The 27,198-nt window shown below is 39.9% G+C and overlaps 1 protein-coding gene across 1 annotated transcript in view; it reads right to left on the bottom strand.

Annotated features, from left to right (window-relative positions):
- Positions 1-26,401, bottom strand: part of GMPR (guanosine monophosphate reductase) — a 79,839-nt gene extending 53,438 nt beyond the window's left edge. Inside the window, exon 1 of the mRNA XM_072152644.1 lies at positions 26,232-26,401. Within this exon, the coding sequence (XP_072008745.1) occupies positions 26,232-26,336 (105 nt within the window). The 5' untranslated portion in view covers positions 26,337-26,401. The remainder of the gene's footprint in view (positions 1-26,231) is intronic.
- Positions 26,402-27,198: the final 797 nt, after the last annotated feature.

The raw sequence follows: 27,198 nt of genomic DNA, 5'->3' as shown, positions 1-27,198 counted from the left end.
CAACGCCGGGATCTACAGCTAGTTACAAATCAAAATAACACTGAATACAGCATTATTTTTATATTTATAGCAGAACTATGATGACAGTTATCTCTTCATGCTGCAAGTATAGGGCACAGATGACTCTAGTTACGCCACTGCTCACGTCTGCTTAGTACTCACAGAGTTTGCCATTATACCTTTCCTTTATAGAAGAGCATAACAGAAAATAAATACTGAGAATAAATGAAACCTCTTCCATGCACCTTCCATTCCCATTAGGGTTTAATACACAGAAATTTGCAATTCATCATGTTTCCATTACTTCTACAGTAAAAATTAACGTTGCTGCACAGTTTTTTCCACTATAAATAAAATGATGACCTGACAAATGCCATCTAAGTGCATTTTCTATTGCAGTAAGCTGTAGAATGACAGTAATGATGCTATGCCAATGAAACCTTAGTGTCAGATCATATAACACTAAGATGAGAGAGGTGTATATAGACAAAAATATATACAAATTTTTATTAGTTTGGAATCAACCATACCACATATATGAAAAGACTGGTTAAAAGCATTTAAAATGTGAAAAAACACTCACAAAAAGTGCAAATGAACACTGACAAGTGTTACACTTTTCATATAAAGCCATACATGTAGTTGTACACCCTACAATCCTCCTCACATAGGATCTGTAGAATCTGACATAGACAACGTTATAAGAGAGTGCATGAGACCAGCAAAGTACGTATCAGATAAATCAAATCAAGTCAGAAATAATGCCTCACATCCTAGTCAGCACATCTATTCATGAAATACCCAATCAATAGGGGAAGGAACGGGACACACGTGGCCAGTGGCACCCAAGCGTTTCGTCGCACACAGCGACACTCTAAATGGAGTGATCTTAGAAATAAGTTAAGGGCTGCTCACCACCAATGGTCAAACATCACCAACTAAACACTCCTGTATCATTAACAGCCATGAGTACAAACGCATGCGCACAAGTAAGTTAAGAAGTTCCCACAAGACAATTGAAAGTATGTGCATGCGTCTTGGATACAAGCAAAAGAAGCGAAATATGCGTCTGCATTATCAAAGCTGATGTAAAAGACTGATATGTGTCCTGTTTTAACCCTAGGTTGACCTGTATAACGTACATAGCTGACATACCAGTGATTACAATTATAGAAAGTGCCAGACTATTGTATGTAACTCACTTTTATATCCTTAAATCTTGAGACCTTCGAATCCACCCCTGAACTATGCATTTCTACACCGATGGACTCATGGGCTTGAACTTGGCTAATAAAAATTCCTTGGGCTTATCAGATAAGATTTTTGGTTACTACAAACGATTTATATAAATTAATTGTTAATATTTGATATATTATTATCATGTATATGAATTGATCATTATTTTAAATTTTGTGTTGACATAACTGGGCTTCTCACATCAGTGGCCCATTCATCACTGGCTACTCCTCTGTGTGGCTTTTCTACAGAGGCATTCCAAAACCACATCTATGCATTGAGTGGATTTCTCATCATTTAATATTAGTTGTGCGCGTATAATTGTAATCACTGGTACGTCAGCTATCTTAATGTGTTCCACTAAATTATGCAGGTTAACCTAGGGTTAAAACAGGACGCAAGCACATATTGGACTTCTACATCAGCTTTGATGACGCAGACACATATTTAGCTTCTTTTGCTTGAATCCAAGGCGCATGCGCATACTTTTGATTGTCTCGCAGAACTTCTTAAATTACTTGTGTGCATGCGTATATACTTGTAGCCATTAACAATACATTACAAGACATGGAGAATTGCCACACATGTGTGTTTAGTTGGTGGTGTTTGAACTAATAAAGATTTGTATATATTTTTGTCTGTACACACCTCTCTTGTTTTAGTGTTACATGGATTCATTATTTGTGTATTTTAGATATTGGTGCATGAGTGGTACAGACCCCTCTTTTGCCTTTAAGACCTGTACAGAAGTGCTTCTGCCATTTTAGAGTTCATTGAAGAAGATTAATGTTCTACAAACCGTGTCTACCCTCAGCGCAAAAATAAAATACCTACCACACATGTCAATAGGCCCATGTGAAAAAATATATCATGTTGTATATATCATTTTGTTAGCTACTATAGATGAGCAGACCCAGCAGTAACAGCCATGATCGGTGCTGGTACCAATTGCTGGTGTTACCCTTTAAATGTTATTCTGCCATTTTATTTATGGTCATTGCTCCCTGTAATGACATTGTTACTTCTAGTAAACTTATGGCTTCTGACAATGTTGGGGTTTGCTTATCACTACTTGGGACACATGGAGCGCAATTGTTGCCAGCAGCCTTTACCTTGTTCTTTTTGTGTAGTATTTGTTGCTTGAATCAGGAACTGCCGGACTAGGTGATGTGTGCTGAAAGCTGCAAGATTCTCACAAATAATAGAGGGGTTGCATACAATAAAAATCATTATAAATATGTATATCTTTATTAATCACAAAATGTCACAACATGAAAAAATCTCACTACAGGGCATGTATGTGAACTATGCCCTATAGTCAGATTGTGTTAAGTTGTGACATTGTATGAGCAATAAAGATATACATTTTATTATTCTTATTGTGTATTGGTGCAGTTCCTCTATTTGTGAAATATTTTGGTTGACTGGTATAATCTAGAGGGTTTGGAATGTTTTAGTCAATATTGGCACTCGGCTGTTTACAAATCATGTGCCACGTACATTTCTTTTTGATTTGAGGCTTCATTTTACTTGACTTGACTTGACAACTGCTTGCCAGCGACCAGCAAACTCTCCAAGGCAATGTGACATAACCCTGGGGTAAAGATAAACATGGATGTATATAGTATATAGATGCCTAAAGCCTGCCTAATTAGCATAATGTCTAAAAATGCAGCAATTTTTCTATGCTAATGTCTCTGTGGAATAAAAATATGACATTTTTTTTACCCACCCACCAAAAAGAAGATAAATAAAGATACAACCAAATTACTTTTCTAACAAAATGAATACATCTACCTCTATAGAACTACATAAAAGCACATACAAATAATGTTAAATCATATATTTCCCTTACAGATAAAATGCATACACAATCATAAAAATCTAGATATACAGACAATGTGGCAGAAAAGATCACAAGAACCAACTACCCTGAAGTAACAAGACTCAGTGGGCCCGATGCAAACTTTGGATCTAGGCTCCACATATATACACTCACCGGCCACTTTATTAGGTACTGCTTGTTAACACTTAATTTCTAATCAGCCAATCACATGGCGGCAACTCAGTGCATTTAGGCATGTAGACATGGTCAAGACAATTTCCTGCAGTTCAAACCGAGCATCAGTATGGCGAAGAAAGGTGATTTGAGTGCCTTTGAACGTGGCATGGTTGTTGGTGCCAGAAGGGATGGTCTGAGTATTTCAGAAACTGCTGATCTACTGGGATTTTCACGCACAACCATCTCTAGGGTTTACAGAGAATGGTCCGAAAAAGAAAAAACATCCAGTGAGCGTCAGTTCTGTGGGCAGAAATGCCTTGTTGATGCCAGAGGTCAGAGGAGAATGGGCAGACTGGTTCGAAAGGCAACAGTGACTCAAATCGCCACCCGTTACAACCAAGGTAGGCAGAAGAGCATCTCTGAACGCACAGTACGTCGAACTTTGAGGCAGATGGGCTACAGCAGCAGAAGACCACACCAGGTGCCACTCCTTTCAGCTAAGAACAGGAAACTGAGGCTACAATTTGCACAAGCTCATCAAAATTGGACAGTAGAAGATTGGAAAAAAGTTGCCTGGTCTGATGAGTCTCGATTTCTGCTGCGACATTCAGAATTTGGCGTCAACAACATGAAAGCATGGATTGATCCTGCCTTGTATCAACGGTTCAGGCTGGTGGTGGTGGTGTCATGGTGTGGGGAATATTTTCTTGGCACTCTTTGGGCCCCTTGGTACCAATTGAGCATCGTTGCAACGCCACAGCCTACCTGAGTATTGTTGCTGACCATGTCCATCCCTTTATGACCACAATGTACCCAACATCTGATGGCTACTATCAGCAGGATAATGTGCCATGTCATAAAGCTGGACTCATCACAGACTGGTTTCTTGAATATGACAATGAGTTCACTGTACTCAAATGGCCTCCACAGTCACCAGATCTCAATCCAATAGAGCATCTTTGGGATGTGGTGGAACGGGAGATTCGCATCATGGATGTGCAGCCGACAAATCTGCGGCAACTGTGTGATGCCATCATGTCAATATGGACCAAAATCTCTGAGGAATGCTTCCAGCACCTTGTTGAATCTATGCCACGAAGAATTGAGGCAGTTCTGAAGGCAAAAGGGGGTCCAACCCTTTACTAGCATGGTGTACCTAATAAAGTGGCCGGTGAGTGTAATATATATATATACACATATAAATACATATACATACACTCTGTCACCCCCGTACCACACGTTACACTTGAGAATACACTTATATGCTAAACACAGCACCATACTCATATACCATATATAACTTCCCAGCAGCAGTCCACCTTGCTAACATACTGTCCCTCTTAATAACATGCTGTCCAATAGCAGCCCCTCTAATAAATACTGTGCAGCAGCAGCCCCCCTCCCCCTTAATATTATACTGTCCAATAGCGCTTATGTCTGTGGAGTGTATATATGTAATATGAAGTATAATGTGTGGGATAGGGCCAGCAGCGAGTGTTTGGGCATATGGGGGCCCCATTCTAAGTTTGCACCGGGGCCCACTGGAGTCTTGTTACGCCACTAGCAAGATGCATGAATAATCATGTAATAAGGTAGTGCCAAACGATTTATCTAATACACCCTCGAGCGTCAGATACTGAATAGCATATTTTTAAAAAAAATTTGTTGCCATGGCATGGTACAGTTCTGGGGTTAATAAAGATAAGAACCTTGATAAGGATGATGATACCAAAATGTAAGAGAGCTCAGCTCAAACCCACAGTGTGCAAGTGGTAAATTTCCTTTGATTCGGACTAAGAGCGGGATTTAAAATTCTAATTGTGTCGCAAGATCAAACACTTACATGCACCAAGAAGAAGAAGGTGAACTCCGGCGAGGAAGCGACACATGCAGGATATCGGGCGCACGATCTTGTTGAATCGTGGCAGACTTCATCCTTGTCGGACAAGGCACCTCTGGGATTGCGCAGGGACCGGGTAAGTAATTGTGCCCCATTGTGTTTCGAATTAATTCATAAATTCTGTACTTTCCAGGAAAAATGTCAAACCACCAAAGTAAATTAATAACTTACATTTCCCAAATGTCTGCTTTATGTTGCCATGGTTTTTAAAGTATTCACTTATTTTTCTACAATATTATGACGCTTAGAAATTGTTTGCAATTTTTTTCATTTTTTGGAAAATCGCCAAAACCTGTATTGAGAACTGAGAGGCCTTTAGGTTTTTATAGGGGTTAAAACAAAATGGAGGTGTGATTTAGAAATGTAAATTTTCTTAACATTTTTCTTAACAATACTTTCATTTTGGCAAAAAAAATAAACATTCACAGTGGATTAAATTACATAAAGCTCCACAAAGTTTGATACCCAATTTCTCCCAAATGTACCAATAATAATAGTAATAATAGTTCTATAGATTACGCAGCGCTGCAAAGAGCTTGCCAAATTGGTACCTGTCCCCATGGGGCTCACAATCTAATCAACCTACCAGTATGTTTTGGAGTGCGGGAGGAAACCCACGCAAACATGGAGAAAACATATAAACTATTTGCAGATGTTGACCTGGGTGGGACTTGCACCCAGGACCCCAGCGCTGCAAGGCAGAAGTGCTACTCTCTCAGCCACCATGCTGCCCATATATTCCATGTGTAGTGGTAAACTGCTGTATGGTCCGGGCATAGAATGGGAGGAGCGCTAGAGCAGATCTTCATTGTCACATTGTACATTGTATTTTTTTTTTTTTTAATTTCTGGATGAAATGCACTTTTGAGGCACATCATTTTAGGGCATTTAATGCTAATTTAGTTTTATTAACAATTTTTTGGTGGAAGAAATTAAAGTCTTTTGTTTATTCTATGGATCACTACGATTACAGCAATACCTCGTATAGCTATACTTTTAATTAGCTTTTTTATTGTTTGCAATTTTACTGAATAAAAAATCATTATTCATTTTAGCATCACCATCTTTTCAGAGGCATAACTTTTTTATTTCTCCCATCTATTTTGACCGTCTCTGTCACTGGCAGTCTTATTTCATGGACAGTCTGTCGCTGGCAGTCTCATTTCCTGGACCGTCTGTCGCTGGCAGTCTCATTTCATGAACCGTCTGTCGCTGGCACTCTCATTTCATGGACCGTCTGTCGCTGGCACTCTCATTTCATGGACCATCTGTCGCTGGCACTCTCATTTCATGGACCATCTGTCGCTGGCACTCTCATTTCATGGACCATCTGTTGCTGGCACTCTCATTTCATGGACCATCTGTTGCTGGCACTCTCATTTCATGGACCGTCTGTCGCCGGCACAATCACTTCAGCGACCGTCTACCGCCGGCACTCTCACTTCAGCAACCGTCTGCCGCAGGCACTCTCACTCCAGTGACCGCCTGCCTCTGGACCTCTCACTCCAGTGACCATCACTTTGTCTATGGGGAGATTTATCAGAAGTTTCTGAGAGCAGAATTTTTGCACAGCTGTTTATAAAATTTCAACTTATCTCTGATTGGTTAATGGCCAACTGGAACAGTGTAACCTCAGACATTTCTGATCTCCCCCTATATCTGTATCCCTATCCATCTTAGCTCATGCATAAGCTGTCTTCAACTCATTGCTTGTAGTAGCCAATCACAGCTCAGAGTTCATATTAATGACCTGTGGCAGAACAGCAACCAATCATGGCTCAGCTTTTAACTCCCACAGCAGCAGCAGCTGAAAATGGCTCCTGTATATGGTGGGTAATAAGTGGACTTGGGGAAGCGTGGGGTGAAAATTTTGGCTCAAAACCTGGTCTATGACGAGTCACAGGCAACAACTTTGCAAAATTTGGTGATTGTAAACGTGATGGTACAGATTCCTTTAGCAGGCATACATACATACATACACACTCAGCTTTATATATTAGATTTATATATTAGACTAGCTGTAGCTCCAGGTGTTGCGCGGGATAGTAAATAACTGCTCTTAGCTATAAAAAAAAATAGAAAGAAAAATATTTTATCAGTCCCTTTCACAGCCATGTCAGTCAGTCCCTGTCACAGCCTATCTGTCGGTCCCTGTTAGGTAAACAGGGGTACCACACTCCAAAATGTGGGGTGGTGCTTTAGTCGGATTCTCATCCCAAATATCAGGAATAAAGGAAGATAGCACACACCCATTGTAATCATTTTGCTTTTCTTCTAATTCAAGTGCTTTATATATCATGGTTAGTCATAATTGTCATTTTCATATACAGCTCCCACACTCCCAACTGTAACTGTCTTCTGCGTATAGAGACATTTCACACCTAGAAAATAAGGGGCCCCAGACACCGGGCACCGGAACTGTGTCTTGATGTTACAGATGTTGAAGTCTGCCCCTGTCAGCTAAAGGCAGCATGGAGAAGAAGAAAGAGAAGAAGGAGGAAGCTGACAGATGCAATACACTATGAACAGCAAAATGGACAATGGGGAGTCATTCAAGAAAAGTGACATTGTTAGACAGGAAAGTTGTGATGATGTGAAGGCGCTAAAAACCAACAGACACACATGCCTGATATATCATCCTCTAAGGCTACATGCACACTGCCGTTGGCCGCCGTACCATAGCACAGCGGGCACACGGCGGTGCCGGGGGAGAGGAGGAGGGGAAGAGCGCTGCTCACCCCTGTCCCTCTCCATAGGAATATATGGCGCGCGCCATGTCCTATCTTTCTACGAGGTATGGAGCGGTACGGTGCCGCACATGTGTTGCAAACTACCGCTCCCGTTGGGTGCCGAGCGCCCATTGCGATGTATGGGGGACATATATCAGCTGTATATACTTCAGCCGTATATACGTCCCCCATACGTTCATGTGAATGTAGTCTAAGATAAATGAAATAAGTTCAAAACCCAGAAAATGCAAATGCCCTTACTAAAGATAAATGACTCCCACTTGTATTTCAACGAAAATTGTTAGAATGTGTAAATGTTTTGTGTGTAATTGTAGTATAGAATGATTTATGCATAGCAAATACATGATGCACTTGTCTGTATATATTTGAAATGCATTTATAGTGTATGTCTGTATTTCTGTGTAGCATTTGTAGCATATATGTGTATTCTGATGTGCAGGGCACATGGCAGTGAAGGTTTTGGTGTATAGGCCCCCAATCCCAGGTTACTACTGCTACACCACTAGTAATAGGCTATCAGGTTTGCATGAAACCAGTAAAGGAACCGGCTATCTATTTAGGAACCTTTGGGCACTTAGGTACAGTCTGATATAACCAGAGATTGCTAGGAATTGATTGGCTAGGGAGCATAAGTTGTTGACTGTCCCTTTTTAGAACAGCCTGCCTCAGGCTCTGGTCACAATAGGGACAGCAGAGAGCTTCAAAATGCCCTTTTACATCTAATTGGTTTGTAAAGCGCTATGGAATTTGATGGCGCTATATAAATTATATAGATTATTATAGATTATTATTATTACTACTACTACAATACCTAAATAACATTGATGGTTATGTTATATAGAATTGTTTCCCTTAAAACCCTTCTTCAACCAATCTCTTCCCTTCCTTGGTTGAACTTGATGGAAATGGACATGGTTTTTGTTTTCAACTGTATAAACTATGATACTATAAAATAGTGGACTGAGTTGAATGATAATTATAAGAGAACTAAACTCACTGAATCAGATGTATCAATTGTTCCCAAGACTTCTGGGCTGTAAATGGTAGTCAATTTTGTTAAAAGAGGACCTGTCACCAAGAAATTCAGCACTAGGAGCTCCTAGTGCTAAAACAAACGCCCCAGTGTTAGAATGATAGGGTTATCAGAAAAGCTATCTAACACTGCGGCGGAGTACAATGTAAACGCCGGACTGCTCGCAAAGTTGTCCGTTGTATTCATGAGGGGCGGTCCGAGGCGCTGCCTCTTCCTCAAACCGCCCCACTCGCTCCATAGGCCGGCGGTGAGTCATCTGCAGTCACCGCCCCTAAACCCGCCCCACATTCCCGCCCCCTCATGAATACACGCTTATACACGCGTTTATATTGTACTCCGCCGCAGTGTTAGATAGCGTTACCGGAGATGTTTGTTGCAGCGTTTGTTTTAGCACTAGGAGCTGCTTACTTTAGCAAGCAGCTCCTAGTGCCGAATTTCTGGGTGACAGGTCCTCTTTAATATCTGCCAAACTAGTCTTTAAAAGGGTTGGCTAAATTCATTAAACAATTTATATCATTTCTGTAATGAAAAGTTAGACAGTTTTCCAATATACTTTCTACATCAATTCCCTTTATCAATATCCTCTTGTGGTCCTTCTATAGGAAGCTTCTATGTTTACTTCCAGGTGCATGAGCCATTATTATCATAGATACGCCATTCATGGGTTTTAAAGGCCTTTTAAAGTTCCCCACAATCAAAATGTAAAAATCAATTACTGGAATGCCATTGTGCACCACTGGGTTCATTTGAACTTCACATTATAATTATGAATCTTTATGGTAGAAGCAATATCTCTTTATCTTCAAACTTCAATAACATGATTTCCCTTTATCCATTACAGCGCCTGAAATTTAAGTACAATTTTATTGCGAATTTGAGGCAAATTTAAACAAACATGCATTATCTTTGAAATTTACAATTATAATGCCTAACTGTCTAGTCTACACTAAAGTATACATTTTTTTTACAGTTCATATTTAAAAGAAATAGAGCTGCAAACATTTCATTGTTTTACACCCCTGCAATTAAAATAGAACATGCTTGAAAAATCTGTGACTGCTGTCTTTAATATTAACAACCCGAGAGGAAACCATAAGGATTTTTGTCATGGCTGCATTTCTGCAGTTCACCTCCAGATGTCACTGTCTTACTTCATTTGATATTATTGATCCTTCACCATCTATTACCTTATGAGCAGAACATATCCCATTTATATAGCTTTTTTTATGATTGACATGTTTTATAGAATACAAATCTCATTTCCATGGCAATCAATAGACTAAAAACCTGTGAAGGTATCTTCTACATGGACAGCAGAAAATAATGGGGGTCATTTCCGAAGGGCCCGAATCGCTATGTTTCGTTGGGTTTCCCGAAAATTACCGATTTGCGCCAAATTGCCCCGAGTTTTGTGCCGCATCGGCGCCGGCATGCACACAACGGAAATCGGGGGCGTGGCCGTCGGAAAACCCGACGGTTCGGAAAAAACACAGAATTTTTTTTAAAAAATGTGTCGCTTGACACGCGCTTACCTGCACCCAGGATAGGACCGTAAACTCCGGCGGACTTCAGCGCAGCAGCAACACCTGGTGGAGATCGGGCGCACTACCTTACTGAAGCGCCGGAAACCTGAATCCTCAACGGAGAATGCGCCGCTGGATCGCGAATGGACCGGGTAAGTAAATGTGCCCCAATGTTTCTTACTGCAATGACCCCCAGTTCATCCTCTTCCTCAAAGAGCTCATGCATTCACAATCTGTTTTTGTTCACATAGCCATGTCCCCCAGGGTCCTCATCATCCTCCTATCATCACACTTGCTACCACCTATACGATATCTGCTCCAAGGCAGGACCTGCAATGATGCCAGGCCCTGAAGGGAACTTTTTTGTGATTATTGTAAAAGTTTCATTGTGCTTTTGCTTTGAAGTGCAGGAAAAATGTGACAAATCCACACTCCACAGTTTTGCCCTTAGCCATCAGCAGCACACGGTGCAGTTTGCTCTGCCTCTGCACCCCTGACTAAATGTACAGTTCAGAACAAAAGTTTGGACACTCCTTTTCATTCAAAGAGTTTTCTGTATTTTCATGACCATAAAAATTGTAGATTCACACTGAAGGCATCAAAGCTATGAATTAACACATGTGGAATTAAATACATAACAAAAAGTGTGAAACAACTAAAAATATGTCATTTATTCTAGGTTCTTCATAGTAGCCACCTTTTGCTTTGATTACTGCTTTGCACACTCTTTGCATTCTCTTGATGAGATTCAAGAAGTAGTCACCTGAAAAGGTTTTCACATCACAGGTGCCCTGTCAGGTTTAATAAGTGGAATTTCTTGCCTTATAAATGGGGATGTGTTGTGCAGAAGTCAGCTGCATACACAGTTGATAGTCCTACTGAATAGACTGTTATGCAAATTCTAAGTAAAGAAAAACAAGTGGCCATTATTATTTTAAGTCGAAAAATTGGGAAAACTTTGAAAGTGTCCCCAAGTGTTGTTGCAAAAACTATCAAGCGCTACAAAGAAAGTGGCTCACATGAAGAGTGTCCCATGAAAAGAAGACCAAGAGTCACCTCTGCTGCGGAGGATAAGTTCATCCGAGTCACCAGCCTCAGATATCGCAGGTTACAATCAGATGAGACTTGTTTGGGCTAAAGAACACCAGGAATGGACATTAGACCAGTAGAAATCTGTGCTTTGGTCTGATGAGTCCAAATTTCAGATCTTTGGTTCCAACCACTGTATCTTTGTGTGAAACAGAAAAAGTGAATGAATGGACTTTACATGCCTGGTTCTCACCGTGAAGCATGAAGGAAGAGGTGTGATGGTGTGGGGGTGCTTTGCTGGTGACACTGTTGGGGATTTATTCAAAATTGAAGGTATACTGAACCAGCGTGGTTAACACAGCATCTTACAGCAGCATGCTATTCCATCTGGTTTGCATTTAGTTGGACCATTATTTATTTTTCAATGGTCAATGGACAATGACCCCAAACACTCCTCCAGGCTGTGTAAGGACTACTTGACCAAGAAGGAGAGTGATGGGGTGCTACACCAGATGACCTGCCCTCCACAGTCACCAGACCTGAACCCAATCAAGATGGTTTGGGCTGAGCTGTACCCAGAGTGAAAGCAAAAGGGCCAAGAAGTGCTAAACATCTCTGGGAACTCCTTCAAGACTGTTGGAAGACCATTTCAGGTGATCACACTTTTTTGTCAAGTATATAATTCCACATGTGTTAATTCATAGTTTTGATCCCTTCAGTGTGAATCTACAATTTTTGTAGTCATGAAAATACTGACAACTCTTTGAATGAGAAGGTGTGTCCAAACTTTGGTCTGTATTGTGCATGGGTATGCACCACATCACAGCATTTCCCCATATAATTCTGTGCAGAAAGGTTTACTATCACATGAATTAAATGTAATGTAGTTCTGTCACAGGATCACTATCTATATAGACTGTAGATTTCAAGTATTACACCTTACACCTATACACTGGATATAAAGCTGACATACCTTATACTGGATTCCTTTAGATGACAATTAAAGTTTGCATTCTAATTGAAAAGGCTATTTGACATGTTCAGTAGGGATATACATCACAAATTTTCCTGTTATAAATAATGGAAGCAGGGGCGTAACTAGGAGAGGCTGGGCCCCATAGCAGATTTCTGCGTGGGGCCCCCTTCTCCTTAAAAAAAAAAATATATATATATATATATATATAGCGGGCACGCGTCGGGCGCGCTGGAGAGGAGAGGTGGCCATGGAATAAAGCTTCACCCTCACGTTTTTGACTACAACCTTGGAGTGCTGCCTATTTTTTGGAGATACTTACAAAAGACCGTTTGCCACGGAACTTACGGCTCTGCACCACCTCACCACCTAATCAGTAGTGCTGCTCTGGACTTCTTTTTAAATCCTACATATATATATATATATATATATATATATATATATATATATATATATATATATATATATATACACACACATACAGCATACACTGACCATATATACACATACATGCAGGATAAAAACACCATATACACATATGCTGCATATACATACAGAATATACATGCATACAAAAACACACATACATTCATACATTATATATATGCGCATATATTTAAATGTGCACATATATATGCTTATATAAATATATGCGTGTATAAATACAGTATTTGCTTCAAAGCATTTATACACAGTATATACATATACACATTATACATACAGTATATACATATATAAACAGTAAGTATACTTACAGTATATACATATACACAGTATATACATATATACACAGTATACATACAGTATATACATATATACACAGTATATACATATATACACAGTATATACATATAGTATATACATATACAGAGTATGTACATATATACACAGTATACATACAGTATATACACAGTAGATGCATATATATATATATACACACAGTATTAACACATATACACAGTATTTACATATATATACACACAGAATATGCATATATAAACAGTAATATATATATATATATATATATATATATACACACACATGCATACACAGTATATATACAATATATACACATACACACAGTATATGCATATAAATACATATATACATACAGATAAATACATCTGTATATACTTACCTTTTAGGAAGTTTGGGGGCTGTATGGCTGTTCAGGCAGGTGTTCAGGTGGGTGTCTGAGGGGGCGCGAGCGGGGGGGGCGAGCGGATGGGGCGAGCGGGGGGGGGGCAGGGAGCCGGGGGGGGGGGTGAGCGTGGGAGGGGAGGGGGGCAGAGTGTCGACTGTGCAGCCCTGCAGGATGATGAGCGGGCGGGTCAGGGAGATGTGGGGGCGGGTCAGAGAGATGTGGGGACGGGTCTGGGAGATGAGCAGGCGGGTCAAGGAGTTGAGAGGGCAAGCGATCCCGGAAAGAGGTGGGTGAGGAGAGATGTGGGCAGTAGCTGGACAGAGAGGGAGGGGCCCGGGGACATGATCCAGCAGGCACCCGGCAGTGCATCCCCGGACCACTGACCCCAGGCCGTGGCAAAGCACTGCAGGAAGCGTGCGTCCCCGGGCCCCTGAACCTCACGGACCCCATAGCAACCGATTTTCCTAATTACATTACTGTTAACATTTGAATTTACAAAACACAATATAAACAGGCGTTAATGTGGCGTTTATATGGTGTTTTGTAAACGCAAATGTAAACAGCAATGTGCAACACCCTCGCCGATGCAATGGCGAGGTAGTGCTTGCGAATACGTCCCACCTGTAGGTAACACCACATTACACTACATGGTCCTTATAGGATCAAGGGGAAATTGCAGTGGTTAATTCTGCCTGGCAAGGCAGATGTTAATTTGTGATGTAATTATGTCAACCAATGTCTGTGTTACATCCTGTCTTTGTGCACTGAGAGGTAATTGGAGGAGCAGCCACCACCTGACCAAAGGGAGGTAATAAAACCCCCTGGCCAGGAATGTTCTGGGTTCTTAGAGAGAAATCTCTCTCAGGAGAGAGACCGGTCCTAGTCAGGCCCTCTGGGTCTGCAGGACACAAGCAGTGAGTAGTTCGCTGAGCAGTAGCTTAGAGTCTCTAGCATACCAGACCAGTGCAGGAAGAGCCTAGCCCCTGCCTGAAGTGGAGCAATAAGATTAGAGTTAGTGTAGCGAGGAAAGGGGTATCATCCTACCTTCAAGGGTGATACCTGAAGAGATCCAGGACCGAGCTGAAGCATCCTCTAGGACACAGCTGCCTCCCAGCCTGCTCTTACATCCAGGCTGGTGATCTACATCCTGTGGCTCCCTCCAAATACCTCTCCAGTACTCCACCTGTTAAAGGCACGTTTTCTGCAGTTCCTGCCGGTTGCAATAAACGAACTGTAAGTTGTTTCCTTCAACTTCTGCCTCCGTCTGGTCCCTGCTACTACCCCTGCCTGCATCACCGGGCACCCTGTCCATCACCCAGAGACTCACACTCGGGACATTAAGGGGTTGCCCCAGGGAGATCCGCTATAGCAGCCTCTCCCTCATCTTTTCTTGCCAACACCACCCTGCTGGAGACCTGCCAGGCTGTAGGACAGCCCTCCGGTTCCCCCGTACCAAGCACCGTGACAATAGCGTGCTTAGGCCGCAACCGCCAGCCACTCCGGTACAGCGGGCCCCGGCTGTCTCCAGGCCTCACCGCAAGGGCTAGGCCCCGGTGGGGGATGTTGCAAATGAAATAAGGCAAATCATCTATCCTCAGCTGTTGTAATTGGTTTCAAAATGCATTTAAAAAAAGCAGTTTAACCGCTACGTGTGACCTCACCCTTAGAAGTAACCAATAAATGTAAAAAATGTGTATATTAAATGCAAAAATTTCAGAAAGAGGTTACTGTGCAAAATTTTTAACATTTAAAATTGAAATAATTCCAACTTACATGTTAAAATAGGGTCCTTGAAAAAAAAACCTTACTTTGCACCTGCCCTGGACCAGGTGCAGTTTTGCGCCAAAAAAGTTACAAAAATGGCACTAAAAAAGGGAAACCTAAGTGAAAAGTTGCACGTAAAATCTGGGAAACAATGATACATAAGGCATACTTAAAAAGGAGAGTTAAAAGTCGCAAAAATGGCGCAAAAACAGCAAAAGTCGCTAAGACTAGACAATTGGCCTAGCTGAAATAATGATACATGTCCCCCATAAAGTAGAATAGGTGCTGCATACAATGTACAAGATTATGGATATACCAAGCATGAACCAGAGATGGTTTTCTCTTAGTTCAACCATTAAATAGCTATAAAGTGGCTTCCAAAGTTGAAGTTAAAATTAGCGTGTCTGTACTGTTGTCTCTAGAGTCCTGAGCTGACAGTCTGGAATCCTTTCTACCGTATATATTGCTAGAGTGCTAATCCTCTATTCCCAGTAGATCCAGTCTCTTGATAGTGTCTGTCCCAAAGTAACTGTAGCAGGAGCAATAACATCATCAGGTTCCAGTCTTGTGAAATATGAAGTGATAGGTAATCTGTCGTAAACCATATATTTATTTTCATTGGTAAATTTCAGTAAGGATTATTAGACTATGATAACTTATGTGAGAGCAACCTTATATACGGTCAGGTTTCATCTCCCTTATGTAAAGGTTCACATAATAAAACTGTGAGGCTTAGGTAATAGGGACAATGATTGACTACAATGGTTAAGTGGTTATGTGTGTGGGGTATTCATGAGCAAACCATAACATCACCACATAGAGTTGGGGGGCACTTCTCTTCATTAAACTCCATTAGACTGGGCAAGGTTTAGCTTTTAATATGCAGGGTGACCTACTTGCCATCTGTATCAATGTAGTGGTAGGGAGCATGTATGATCTATGATAGAGACAATGGAAGTCAAACACATACAATAATGAAAATGAACAAAATGCATGAAAATTTGTAATAATGTAGTAAACACCAGAATGCAACATGTACAGTAAAATCTGAGCATGGGTGAAGAGACAACTAAAAATATATTATATACTATTGGAAGCAGCAACCAAGAACAGAAAATAGATATATCCACTTCTAAAACAGTTTTTTACAGAGTAATCTACAATACATTTTTATTATTTAATTATTTTTATTCATTTCAGCCTCTTACGGTAAGAATATCTCAATGTGTTTGGAAATGTAGAAAAGTCTATTTAGCTGAATTACTGCTGAACAAATAGTTGGATCAACCCCATTGTCCTTTCAAGTGCCTTCCCTCCAAGTATTCCAAGGGAACCCATCTCCTGGGGATGTATGGACCCACTGTTACCATCCAAGGTTTGCAGTTTTTAACATTACCTGATATGTTCATTTAACAACTATCACAAGATTCCCAAATTCTAGTGTTCTATTCCACCTTCTGTTTCCACCTTTCTACACTCTCCTTTCCTAATTTAACCCATTGGATCCCAAGGGGTTGGCATTTTTGGTAGTGGGGATAGTTACTGTGAGGATACTTCACTACATAGAAATATTCCTTCGTTAAGAAAATAAGTGTGTGGGGGGTGGAAAAATATAAGAAGAATATCTTTCCTTTTATTTACACTTCTTAAACAAATGTAATGTATATTTATATGAAATAATGATTTGTATTTATCATTTATGCCATATATATGTCATACATTATGAATAGCTTTGACTCTTTTACGTAGAAATCTTTTCTTCTGTTGATAAAACATCAATAAATAATAAAAGTATTGAGATTTATTTTGTGCTTTTCATATTTATATTTTGGATATTTAGGCTTGGCCATTGTTGTATTTATTAGTGTGGATTACTCCATATTCTAGTGTGTAAACAAGTACTCATTTTCTCATTTACCTAAAGACAGGCAACTTCTCACTGCACATTCTCTTATTTCCACAGAAACCCAAAAGAACTGTTGCCTCTACTTGGATCTGGAGATAAAAGGTCTGGCATGATGCCCATAATTTGAGACAATTCCATGGTCATTAGAAAAGTGAAGTGGTGGTGAAGTGTAGATCACAAGATCTTTGTCCTGTTGTCAAACACTTCATACAATCATGAATGGTTGTGATGAAGTATTGATGTATATAATGGACTTCATTCTTGTGATACAGTGACTCATGAATAATAAGCAGTGGCAACAGAGGTCTTGTTGTATATTTTTTATGTGAGGCAAATTAATTTGTTCTATTAAATAAAATTTGACACTGATAATAATAGAGAACATTGAGCAAGATTTATTAAAATAGTCTGAATATGCAGTTAGCTCAAGTTAGATAGACTGTCCTATTCTGAACCTGATATATTACAGTGATATTTAATGATAAATGTAGAGCAGTAATGACATCCACATACATTAGCTGAGCCCTCTTTATACTTGGTGGGTGTTTGCCATGTTGTACAGCAGACAGCTGCTGTTAACACCTGCAGGCAGTGTTGACACTGATGATGGGCCTTTTAAATTTCAATTTAAATAAACCTGGCGCATGGTCTGATGCCACGGGGTCTGATGCCCCGGGGATCAGTAGCTATGTCTGTTGAGAGGCTCAATATCAGCGTCAAATAAATCTTGTCTGGAATCAGTCACCTCACATACTTACCACACTCCATACTCCTTGTTTCTTAATTATGTATGTTTCCATATTAAAAGGTGTGTAGTCATATAGTAGCTTAGTTTCTAGGATGATCAGTTGAAGAGATACAATACCCCCTTGCAGGGTGGATCTCTCCTGACACCAGTGTAGAGAATCTCCAGTTTCTTCTATGAGAAACAGTTCCCAATTCTCATGCTTATAAGAGATGTCAGAGGAAAAACCTTCCTAAGCAGGAGGCAGGGGAAAAAACTGAAAGAGGTTTTTCCAAGTTTGCAATTTATCCGCTAACCACCAGATATGGGAAACAAGCTGAGTGAGTGCTAGTTATTATTTCTCCACAGGATTTAAAGAAGAACTGTCATCAAAAATTTACGTCTCACACCAATAATACCTGATAGTAAAGTCCTCCCCATATAACCTAAAATTATATCTCAATGAGACACTGTATGTTAATTACATTAATATTTTCTGATATGCAAATGAGTAGAAAAGACTAGAGACAAAAGAAGAGTCATGGTTTCTACAGGCTGTTGGTGAACCCCACCTCCTACTTTTGATTAACAGCTCAGTGTCCCTTCCTATCTCAGCCTGAGCAGCCATGAAGTCCTTTCCATGTCCACTTCCTGTCCAGGGTGCTGTCCCTCTCACTGCATGGCAAATTTAGCAGTGAGCACTGTGTGAGAAACTGCAGATCTTGTCACCATTTCACACACCCTGAAATGTGTGGAACCAAGCGACAATGGGCGGAGCCACACGCCAGTGGGTGGAGCCAAGATAGGCAAATGCAGGAAAGTTCGGAGAACGATTTTACCGATGTGAGGAGGCACAGTGAGGGGGTGAGTAATGTTTGTAGTGCTTATTCTCGATGACAGGTTCTCTTGTCAAACTTGGTACAATCCCTTCAAGGTTGCATAGGATATATTGGGCTTACAGCAGATGCAATGTATGATGAAGATAAATGGTTGGTACATTAAAAAATGAGTATTACATTTTATTTAGTATCCCATTATCATATAGAAGAGGTTATACTGTATAATAAAATGTTTCTTATAGGCAACATGCTGACACTATAAAAAAACTATTTGTCTCAGCAGTAATGAAGATAATGAAGGGACAATTCTGTTTTCTTGTCATGTCAGCTCTGTTATCATACTAGAAATGTGTTGCACTGCATGCTGGCAAGAATAAAGTAGGTGTCACCAGACTACAGAGAATACATCACAAAATCATTCCATTTTTCCTTAATCACAGAGTTAGGTAATGTTAGTATATGGCTGTATTATACAATGATAAAAAAAAACACAAATATTTAATCAAATGGCTCAAGGTGGTGCATTCCACCTCTTCTTTGCCCTTAAAATAGAAATTGTTCAACTATATCTCATCCAAAAATCACTAAATGCTCCACAAGGCCGAGGAAGCCTAGAATGTTGTCTATTTGGGAACCTTGTTACCAGAGCAACTACCAAAGCATTCTAGTAAAATGTGAGGTGATCCATCCAGGAGATACAGTCAGTACAGTCCAGGCCTCAACAAAAATAACATCCTCTGGTGGGACCTTAACCCCTTAAAGACCTGGCCCTTTTTAGTTTTTTCACATAACTTTTTTATTTTTCCACATAAAGAGCTCTGTGATTACTTATTTTCTGTGTAATAAATTGCACTTCATAGTGATGGTATTTAATATTCCATGCCGTGTACTGGGAAGCGGGAAAAAAATTATGAATGCAGTGAAAATGGTGAAAAACGCATTTGCGCCATTTTCTTGTGGGCTTCGAATTTTCAACTTTCGCTGTCTACTTTATTCTGCTTTATTCTCAGTACGATTATGGGGATACCAAATTTGTATAGGTTTTATAATGTTTTCATGCATTTACAAAAATTAAATCCCCTTGTACAAATATTTTTGGCGCCAATAACTTTTTCATACTTTGATCTGTGCTGTGGGTGGTATCATACGGAGCTGTGGGTGGTGTCATTTTTTGAGACTTTTGACGGCGTTTTCATTGCTATCATTTTTAGGACTGTACGACCTTTTGATCACTTTTTATAGATTTTTTAAATATTTTTCAAAATGGCATAATAATATTGGAATCTGACTTTCTGGAAGCTTTCTGTGTGTTTGAATAAGGTCATGTATAGAAAAGTGGTATACAGGCGGTCCCCTACTTAAAAACACCCGACTTACAGATGACCCCTAGTTACAGACGGACTCCTCTGCCCACTGTGACCTCTGGTGAAGCTTTCTGAATGCTTCACTATAGTCCCAGACTGCAATAATCAGCTGTAAAGTGTCTGCAATTAAAGAGGACCTGTCACACAAATTTTCAGCACTAGGAGCTGGTTACTAAAGTAAGCAGCTCCTAGTGCTTGAACAAACGCTGCATTGTTAGATCGATAGCGTTACCGGACACCTCCGGTAACACTATGTAACACTGCGGCAGGGTACAGTGTAATTGTTGGACAGCTCGCAAAGCGAGTATTCATGAGGGGGCAAGGTTGGGGCGTGGCTAGGGGCAGTGACCGTCTGGCGCGCAGCAGGCACTGGCGTCCTATGGAGCGAGCGGAGCAGTCTGGGGAAGTGGCAGCGCCTTGGACCGCCCCCTCATGAATACATTGGACCGCTTTGCGAGTGGTCCGATGATCACTTTGTACTCCGCCGCAGTGTTTGATGATGTTAACGGAGGTTTCCGGTAAAGCTATCATTCTAACACTGCGGCGTCTGTTTATTAGTAAGCCGAAAATTTGGGTGACAGGTCCTCTTTAAGCTTTATTGATAATCCTTGGTCCAATTACAGCAAAAAATATTTCAACTACAATTGTCACTGGGGCAAAAAAAATTTTGTCTGGAACTACAATTATAAAATATACAGTTTCGACTTACATACAAATTCAACTTAAGAAAAAACCTATGGAACCTATCATGTACGTAAACCTGGGACTGCCTGTAATAATATTGTCAGGAAGACAAACAAAATCATGAACCCTCTGACCAAAAATATTAAAAATGCTATGTATATAGCTATGTAATAGTATAGTATTGTCAACATAATACTCCAAAACTTCCAAAACACTTTATAAGAATGTCTACATTTGAGTCTGCTGTCCAAGGTAATTGTCCCAAGTCCACCAGCTTAAAGATACAGAGACAGAACCATTTCACAGATACTAACATAACAGAACCAGGACATTGGAGCTTCTTGGTAGACAATATTCAGGAATATTTGATAATAAGTTTGTAAATGTTTATCATGGCAACAAAACAAAATTTATAGTATCTTTTTTTAATCTTGTTTTTCTACTGAAATTTCATAATACGTGCTGGTGCCAGGATAAAATGGAAATCAACGGGAATCTAAATTCTGCAACAATAAGAAATTAATACTCAGTATTCAAAGGTACATACATATTATAAACCCAATAAATAAGATTATGACTAATCTGATGTACTATGTCAATTGCCCTGCCTATTCTTATTATTACATAATTCATACTATTAATAGAAGAGATTCCTACTGCAATTCTCCATACTGTCTTGTTTTTATCTGTGTGAAATACTTTATGGTAATACAGTACATTTTAATTATGGTTAACAAAAGACAATGAATATGTCAGATTTAAATAAAATTAATTCTTCAGCTCTAATTAATTCCTCTACTTTAAATGTGACTAAAAATATCTGCAAAACTCTGCACTTAACTCACTTGGTGTAGATAAAAAACAATTCAGTAAAATAAAATACCAATACATGCAAAATATCAGATTTTTAATTAACTGTCTTTGCTATTTTGGTATTTTATTTGTATATTTCTTTATTTTTATTATCCGTATTATAGTGTATTTAATAAATCTATGAATTTTTATTGAATAGATTTTATCGTTGTGTGCTATGAAGTATTATAAAAGCCAAGTGAGTTGAGTGCCAAGTTTTTAGATATTCTTTCAGAGATTTTTCACCCTAACTAGATAACTACTGTAGAGGTCACTCATTAACGCCTTCTGTTCTTTATGAGCCAGTTTAAATAATATTCACATGGAGAACATGAATACCAGTTTTCATGGTGCTTGGACAACCAGTGCCAAGGTGGACACCCAAGGAAAAACAGAAATTCAGCACTTGAGCATGGGGTTTTTCATTCAATCGCCTTTATTTAAAGGTAGCTTGTAAAATCTTCACAATCTTCTTCTACTCTAAGCGGCTGCAAAGGGAGCATGCTCCCTCATTCAACCGTTGGCACCCTACAGAAGCAATCACATGGGTGCTGATGGTGTTGCATGGCAGCCTGGGATCCAGTGAAGGACCCCAAGGCTGCCTGCCCCATTGTGGGACAAAGTGATATAAAAAAAAAGTTTTAAAAAATTATAAAAAAAAAAAGAAAAAGTACAAACAAATTGTGCAACTCCCCAGGATACAAAACTATAATAGTATTTTCCCATACAAAAAATAAAAAAATAATGGAAAACATGCCCAAATTGACACTTTTTAATTATCTATCACATAAAAAATTGTATTGATCGCAAACACAAAACATTATGAACCTCTACTACGTACAAATAAATTGACAGGTCCTTTTGCAAAAAATAAGCCCTCATACATCCAAATTTACAAAAATGTCTAAATTGTGGTGTAATGATGTAGAAGGCATAACATTTTCTTTTCCCAAAAGTACTTCATTATGCAAAGAAAGATCATTTTTTTAAAAAAGCTATAGCTTGTAGGAGTAATTGATGGAAATAAACTGAAAAATGACCTGGGCATTAACGTGGAAAACAGCTGCAGAAATAAGGGGTTAAAAGGGATGTGTAGACTTTTTGGGGGAGATGTATTAATATGTTGACACCAGAAAGCTGAAATGCCTTGCACCATATTTACTGAAGGTAAAAGGTGAAAGGTCTCCTCCGAAAAAGGGCCATCTGTGCACTAAAACATTCAATATTAGGACGCAGAAAACGAGTTTTTCAGCACACAAAATGTGCTGAAAAACCTCACTTCGGCTTATACACGAGTCAAGAAAAAATAAAAAAACGTAATACTCACCCTCCGGTGTCCCGATCTTCAGCGCGGGTCCCGATCTTCAGCGCGAGGCTCCCGATGCTCAGTGTGGTACCAGGAGGCGGCGGATCCTCTTTTTTCTTCTGTAGCAGGCAGATCACGTCCATGCGAGCAGCCAGCGGGCGCACAATAAGATGCAGCGGTGTCACGGCTGATGGTATCACAGTGCGCGCCCACCGGCAGATCGCATGGACGCGATCTGTCGGCTACAGAAGAAAGAAGAGGAGCCGCCGCCTCCTGGTACCGCGCCGAGGATCGGGAGCCTCGCGCTGAAGATCGGGACCCGCGCCAACGGTCCGGACACCGGAGGGTGAGTATTAAGTTTTTTATTTTTTTATACGCTTGGCAGGGGGCAGGCTGTATACTTTATAGGGGCAGACTATATACCTTATGGGGGCAGGCTGTATACCTTATGGGGGCAGGCTGTATACTTTATAGGGGCAGGCTGTATTCTTTATGGGGGCAGGCTGTATACCTTTTGGGCGCAGGCTGTATACCTTTTGGGGGCAGGCTGTATACCTTTTGGGGGCAGGCTGTATACTTTATGGGGGCAGGCTGTATACTTTATGGTGGCTGGCTGTATACCTCTTGGGGGCTGGCTGTATACAACATGGGGGCTAGCTGTATACAACATTGGGACTGGCTGTATACTACATGGGGACTGGCTGTATACTACACCCTCGGCTCATACTCGAGTCAATAGGTTTTCCCAGTTTTTGGTGGGAAAATGAGGGGTCTCGGCTTATACTCGGGTCTGCTTATACTCAAGTATATACGGTAACTAGTCTAGAGATGCAAAGTACAACTCGCCAGTCTTATCCTGCATCAGATTGATCATCCTGCATCAGACACAGCGGTAAATCTGGCAAAGCAGAGAACTGTCCACTTCTACCCTGCACTGGTCTAATGACCGGCACATTAATACATCTCCCCTTTATATCCACTGTAGATGGCAAAAAAAAATAATTGGAAGCCACTATAAATGAAATCATTGATAAGGATGGGCACCATAACTGAAATATCCAAAAATAATTTATTCATGTATTGTGCATTTTAAATCCACACATCAGAGCAATGGTGAGATGAGACTCCTTCCTCATAGAGGAACAAAATTTAGTCCCAACAGACACGTAGAGGCACATGTATCATAGTTTTGTCTTTCTGTGGTGAATTTTTGAGACACTTGGCACCTCTTTTTGTGCCTTATGTATGATTATATCTTTATACTTGTGATACATGTTTAGTTTTTCCTATCTTGGCAGGCGCAAATTTTGGTGGTTTTTGAGACTTTTTGTTGCAAATGTCTCAAATCCACATTGACACAAGCCACGTGAGGGGTTATATACAGGAGAGGATACAAGCCATGTGAGAGGGTTATATGCAGGAGAGGACACTATTGTTAATTTAGGATTTGAGGCCGTGTCCTGCATTTTTAAGTACTGTAGTCACACCCCAAGGAGATGATGACATATGAGGTTGCGGTCATACATGGTGTTAAGGGTGCAGTCACACGTTGCGTTTTGATTGCGTTTTGAAACCTATTACAACAGCTGATTAGAGGTGATTTGCCTAATTACATTACTGTTAACATTTGCATTTACAAAACGCATAGAAAATGCGATGTGAGCACACGTGTTAACATTGTGTTAACGTATGTGTTTGTTAACACAATGTTAGCACAAGTGTTAACGCAAGTGTTAACAGCTGTTTAATTAGGCAAATCGTAGCTGTTGCAATGCGTTTTTAAATGTATGCATTAAACGCGACGTTTGACAGGTTACTGTGCAAAATGTTAAACATTTAAAGCATGTGAAATGATTCCAATTTACATGTTAAAAAGGGTCTATACACCTGCCCTGGACCAAAAAAGTAATACATAAGTGAAAAGTCACACGGAACATCTGGAAAACAATGATACATAAGGCACACTGGCAGACCAAGGCGTACTTGAAAAACGACAGAGTAAAAAGTCACAAAAAAGTTAGTTAGACAATTTGACTAGCAGAAATAATGATACATGTCCCCCATAGATTTAGTGCATGCAATTCACAATGGGGCAAATCGACTTTAACTTTGCACATTCTTTTAGTTGTAAACTGCTTGCACAGGTATTTAAAAAGTGTCTCCACCACAAATGTGTTGCGCACAACCGTTTTGTGGCGCAGCTGCTTGTGCCTACAAGCTACACAAATTAGGGGGAGTTCCAGGGCTCAGTTGGACCATGCTCCATATTTAACATGCAAAGTTTGTCGCACACCCTATGTTAAAGGTGCACCACAAAAAAGTTGGGGAACTTTCTGTTGCACCGAACATTATACACTTAATTTCACTGCAGAATAATAAGTTTCAAAACACAGTGGTAGGGGGGAGGTGCTCCTGCACAGTGTAATTACCTGTAAAGCTGCAGCTGGGTGGCGCTCTAGTAACTACCACGCAGATCCCTTCTGGGTCATTAGCATAATATTAAAAATTTATTTTGGAAGGAGGTTATGGATTACAAATAAAAGAGGATTACCACAGTCATGGTGCCTGGATCTATGAGTAATTGGTTTATCATGCTTGGTTTTGATGGTAGACCTTTAAATTCTTTTCATTTCAGTGCTAAATTCCCTGCCTCCTTGATTTCATACTGGGTAATGAATGTTCATGACCGAACATGATCATGATCGAACATGATCATGACCTTATTAGCTAAAAGGGTCCAATTAATATGACATAATTACATAGATAGGAATAATGTCCTCCACCATGCATACAGCTATATTTAGGTTTCTGTTCAATAAACTTTATTGAAATTTAGCATAGACATGTTTGTGAACAATTACGACAATTCAGAACTTTCAGGGTAATTCCATTTATGCATATACAACATTAAGTAACAAAAGTAGAAATAAATTGCAATCGTTAGTTAAGCAAGCCATATAAGTGATACCTCTGCATTTTTAAGCCATAGGATTTATCTGATATGAGGCTAACCCTTGATATTAGTAACAAAAACAGGGAAATTAAGAGTCTCTGCCATTTGGAAACATATATTAAAGGGAACCCGTCACCATATTTTTCAAAAATACAGGTAGTGACAGGTTCCCTAGTAAATAACTGACACATTTCTTTTAGCTAAAAATTGTTCCCCTGAGATTCCCATATTTTCAACTTTATAGTTTTACCTGGTATCTAAGCATGGCTACAGCGAGTTTAGGTAAGTGTGGCCTCCTTGGGCTAAGTCCTGCAGCTCCTCTCCATCCTATGTCTGTATGCTGCTGTAATGCCATGTGACCAGGGTGACATCATTGAGGTCCTTTAGCTTTTGTATCATTAGAAAACGGTACTCCAGCATATATCTCCTGAAATAACAGTATATTGTATCACATGAAATCACAGCAGCCTGCATGGAGAGGACTAGAAGTCCAGAAGCTGTGGGTGTCGGCTGTATATTATAGCCGACACCCACCTCTAACTGACCGCGATGTACAAGGGTCTTCTGTACTAGATCGGAAATCTGTGCAGGTACCTCAATAGCGTGATTTTGTGCTTTTTATGAAAATGTGAGAAATCGCACCTAAAGTTCAAAGCCCCATAACATCCTACAAAAATGAGAAGATGCAAGAAACATCATGTCCACATAAACCATACATTTGGTTAATGTTAGTTTTTTGCTGATATGATCCGTTTTTTCATAAATAAACGCAAAACATACCACCAAAATTTTTCATCTAACATGAAGTACAAAGTGTCACAAGAAAACAATTTCAAATTCACTTGGATATGTTAAAGCGTTCTGAAGTTATAACCACTTATAGTGACACGGGGTTAAAAGTGCTTTGTCATATGTTGAGGGTTGTAGTTTCCATAATGGGGTCATTTATGAAACTTTCTATTACTTAGGCCTCAATTAAAAGTTGAGCAGGTCCCTCTAAATACAGGTCTTGGCAATTTTTCCCCAAAAAATTTGAAAAATGACGCCCAAATTCTAAGCCTCATAACATTCTCGTAAAATACATGGAATATTAAAACACCATGCAAACATAAAGCAGACATTTGGGAACTTTAAGTTATGAATTCATTTGGGTACTATTACCCAAAGTAGAGAATTTAGAACTTTGAAAATGAAGAATTCTTTGAAATTTTTGCCAA

This window comes from Engystomops pustulosus, chromosome 5, assembly GCF_040894005.1.
Source record: "Engystomops pustulosus chromosome 5, aEngPut4.maternal, whole genome shotgun sequence".
NCBI lineage: Eukaryota > Metazoa > Chordata > Amphibia > Anura > Leptodactylidae > Engystomops > Engystomops pustulosus.
This window is presented reverse-complemented; position numbering and strand designations above follow the sequence as displayed.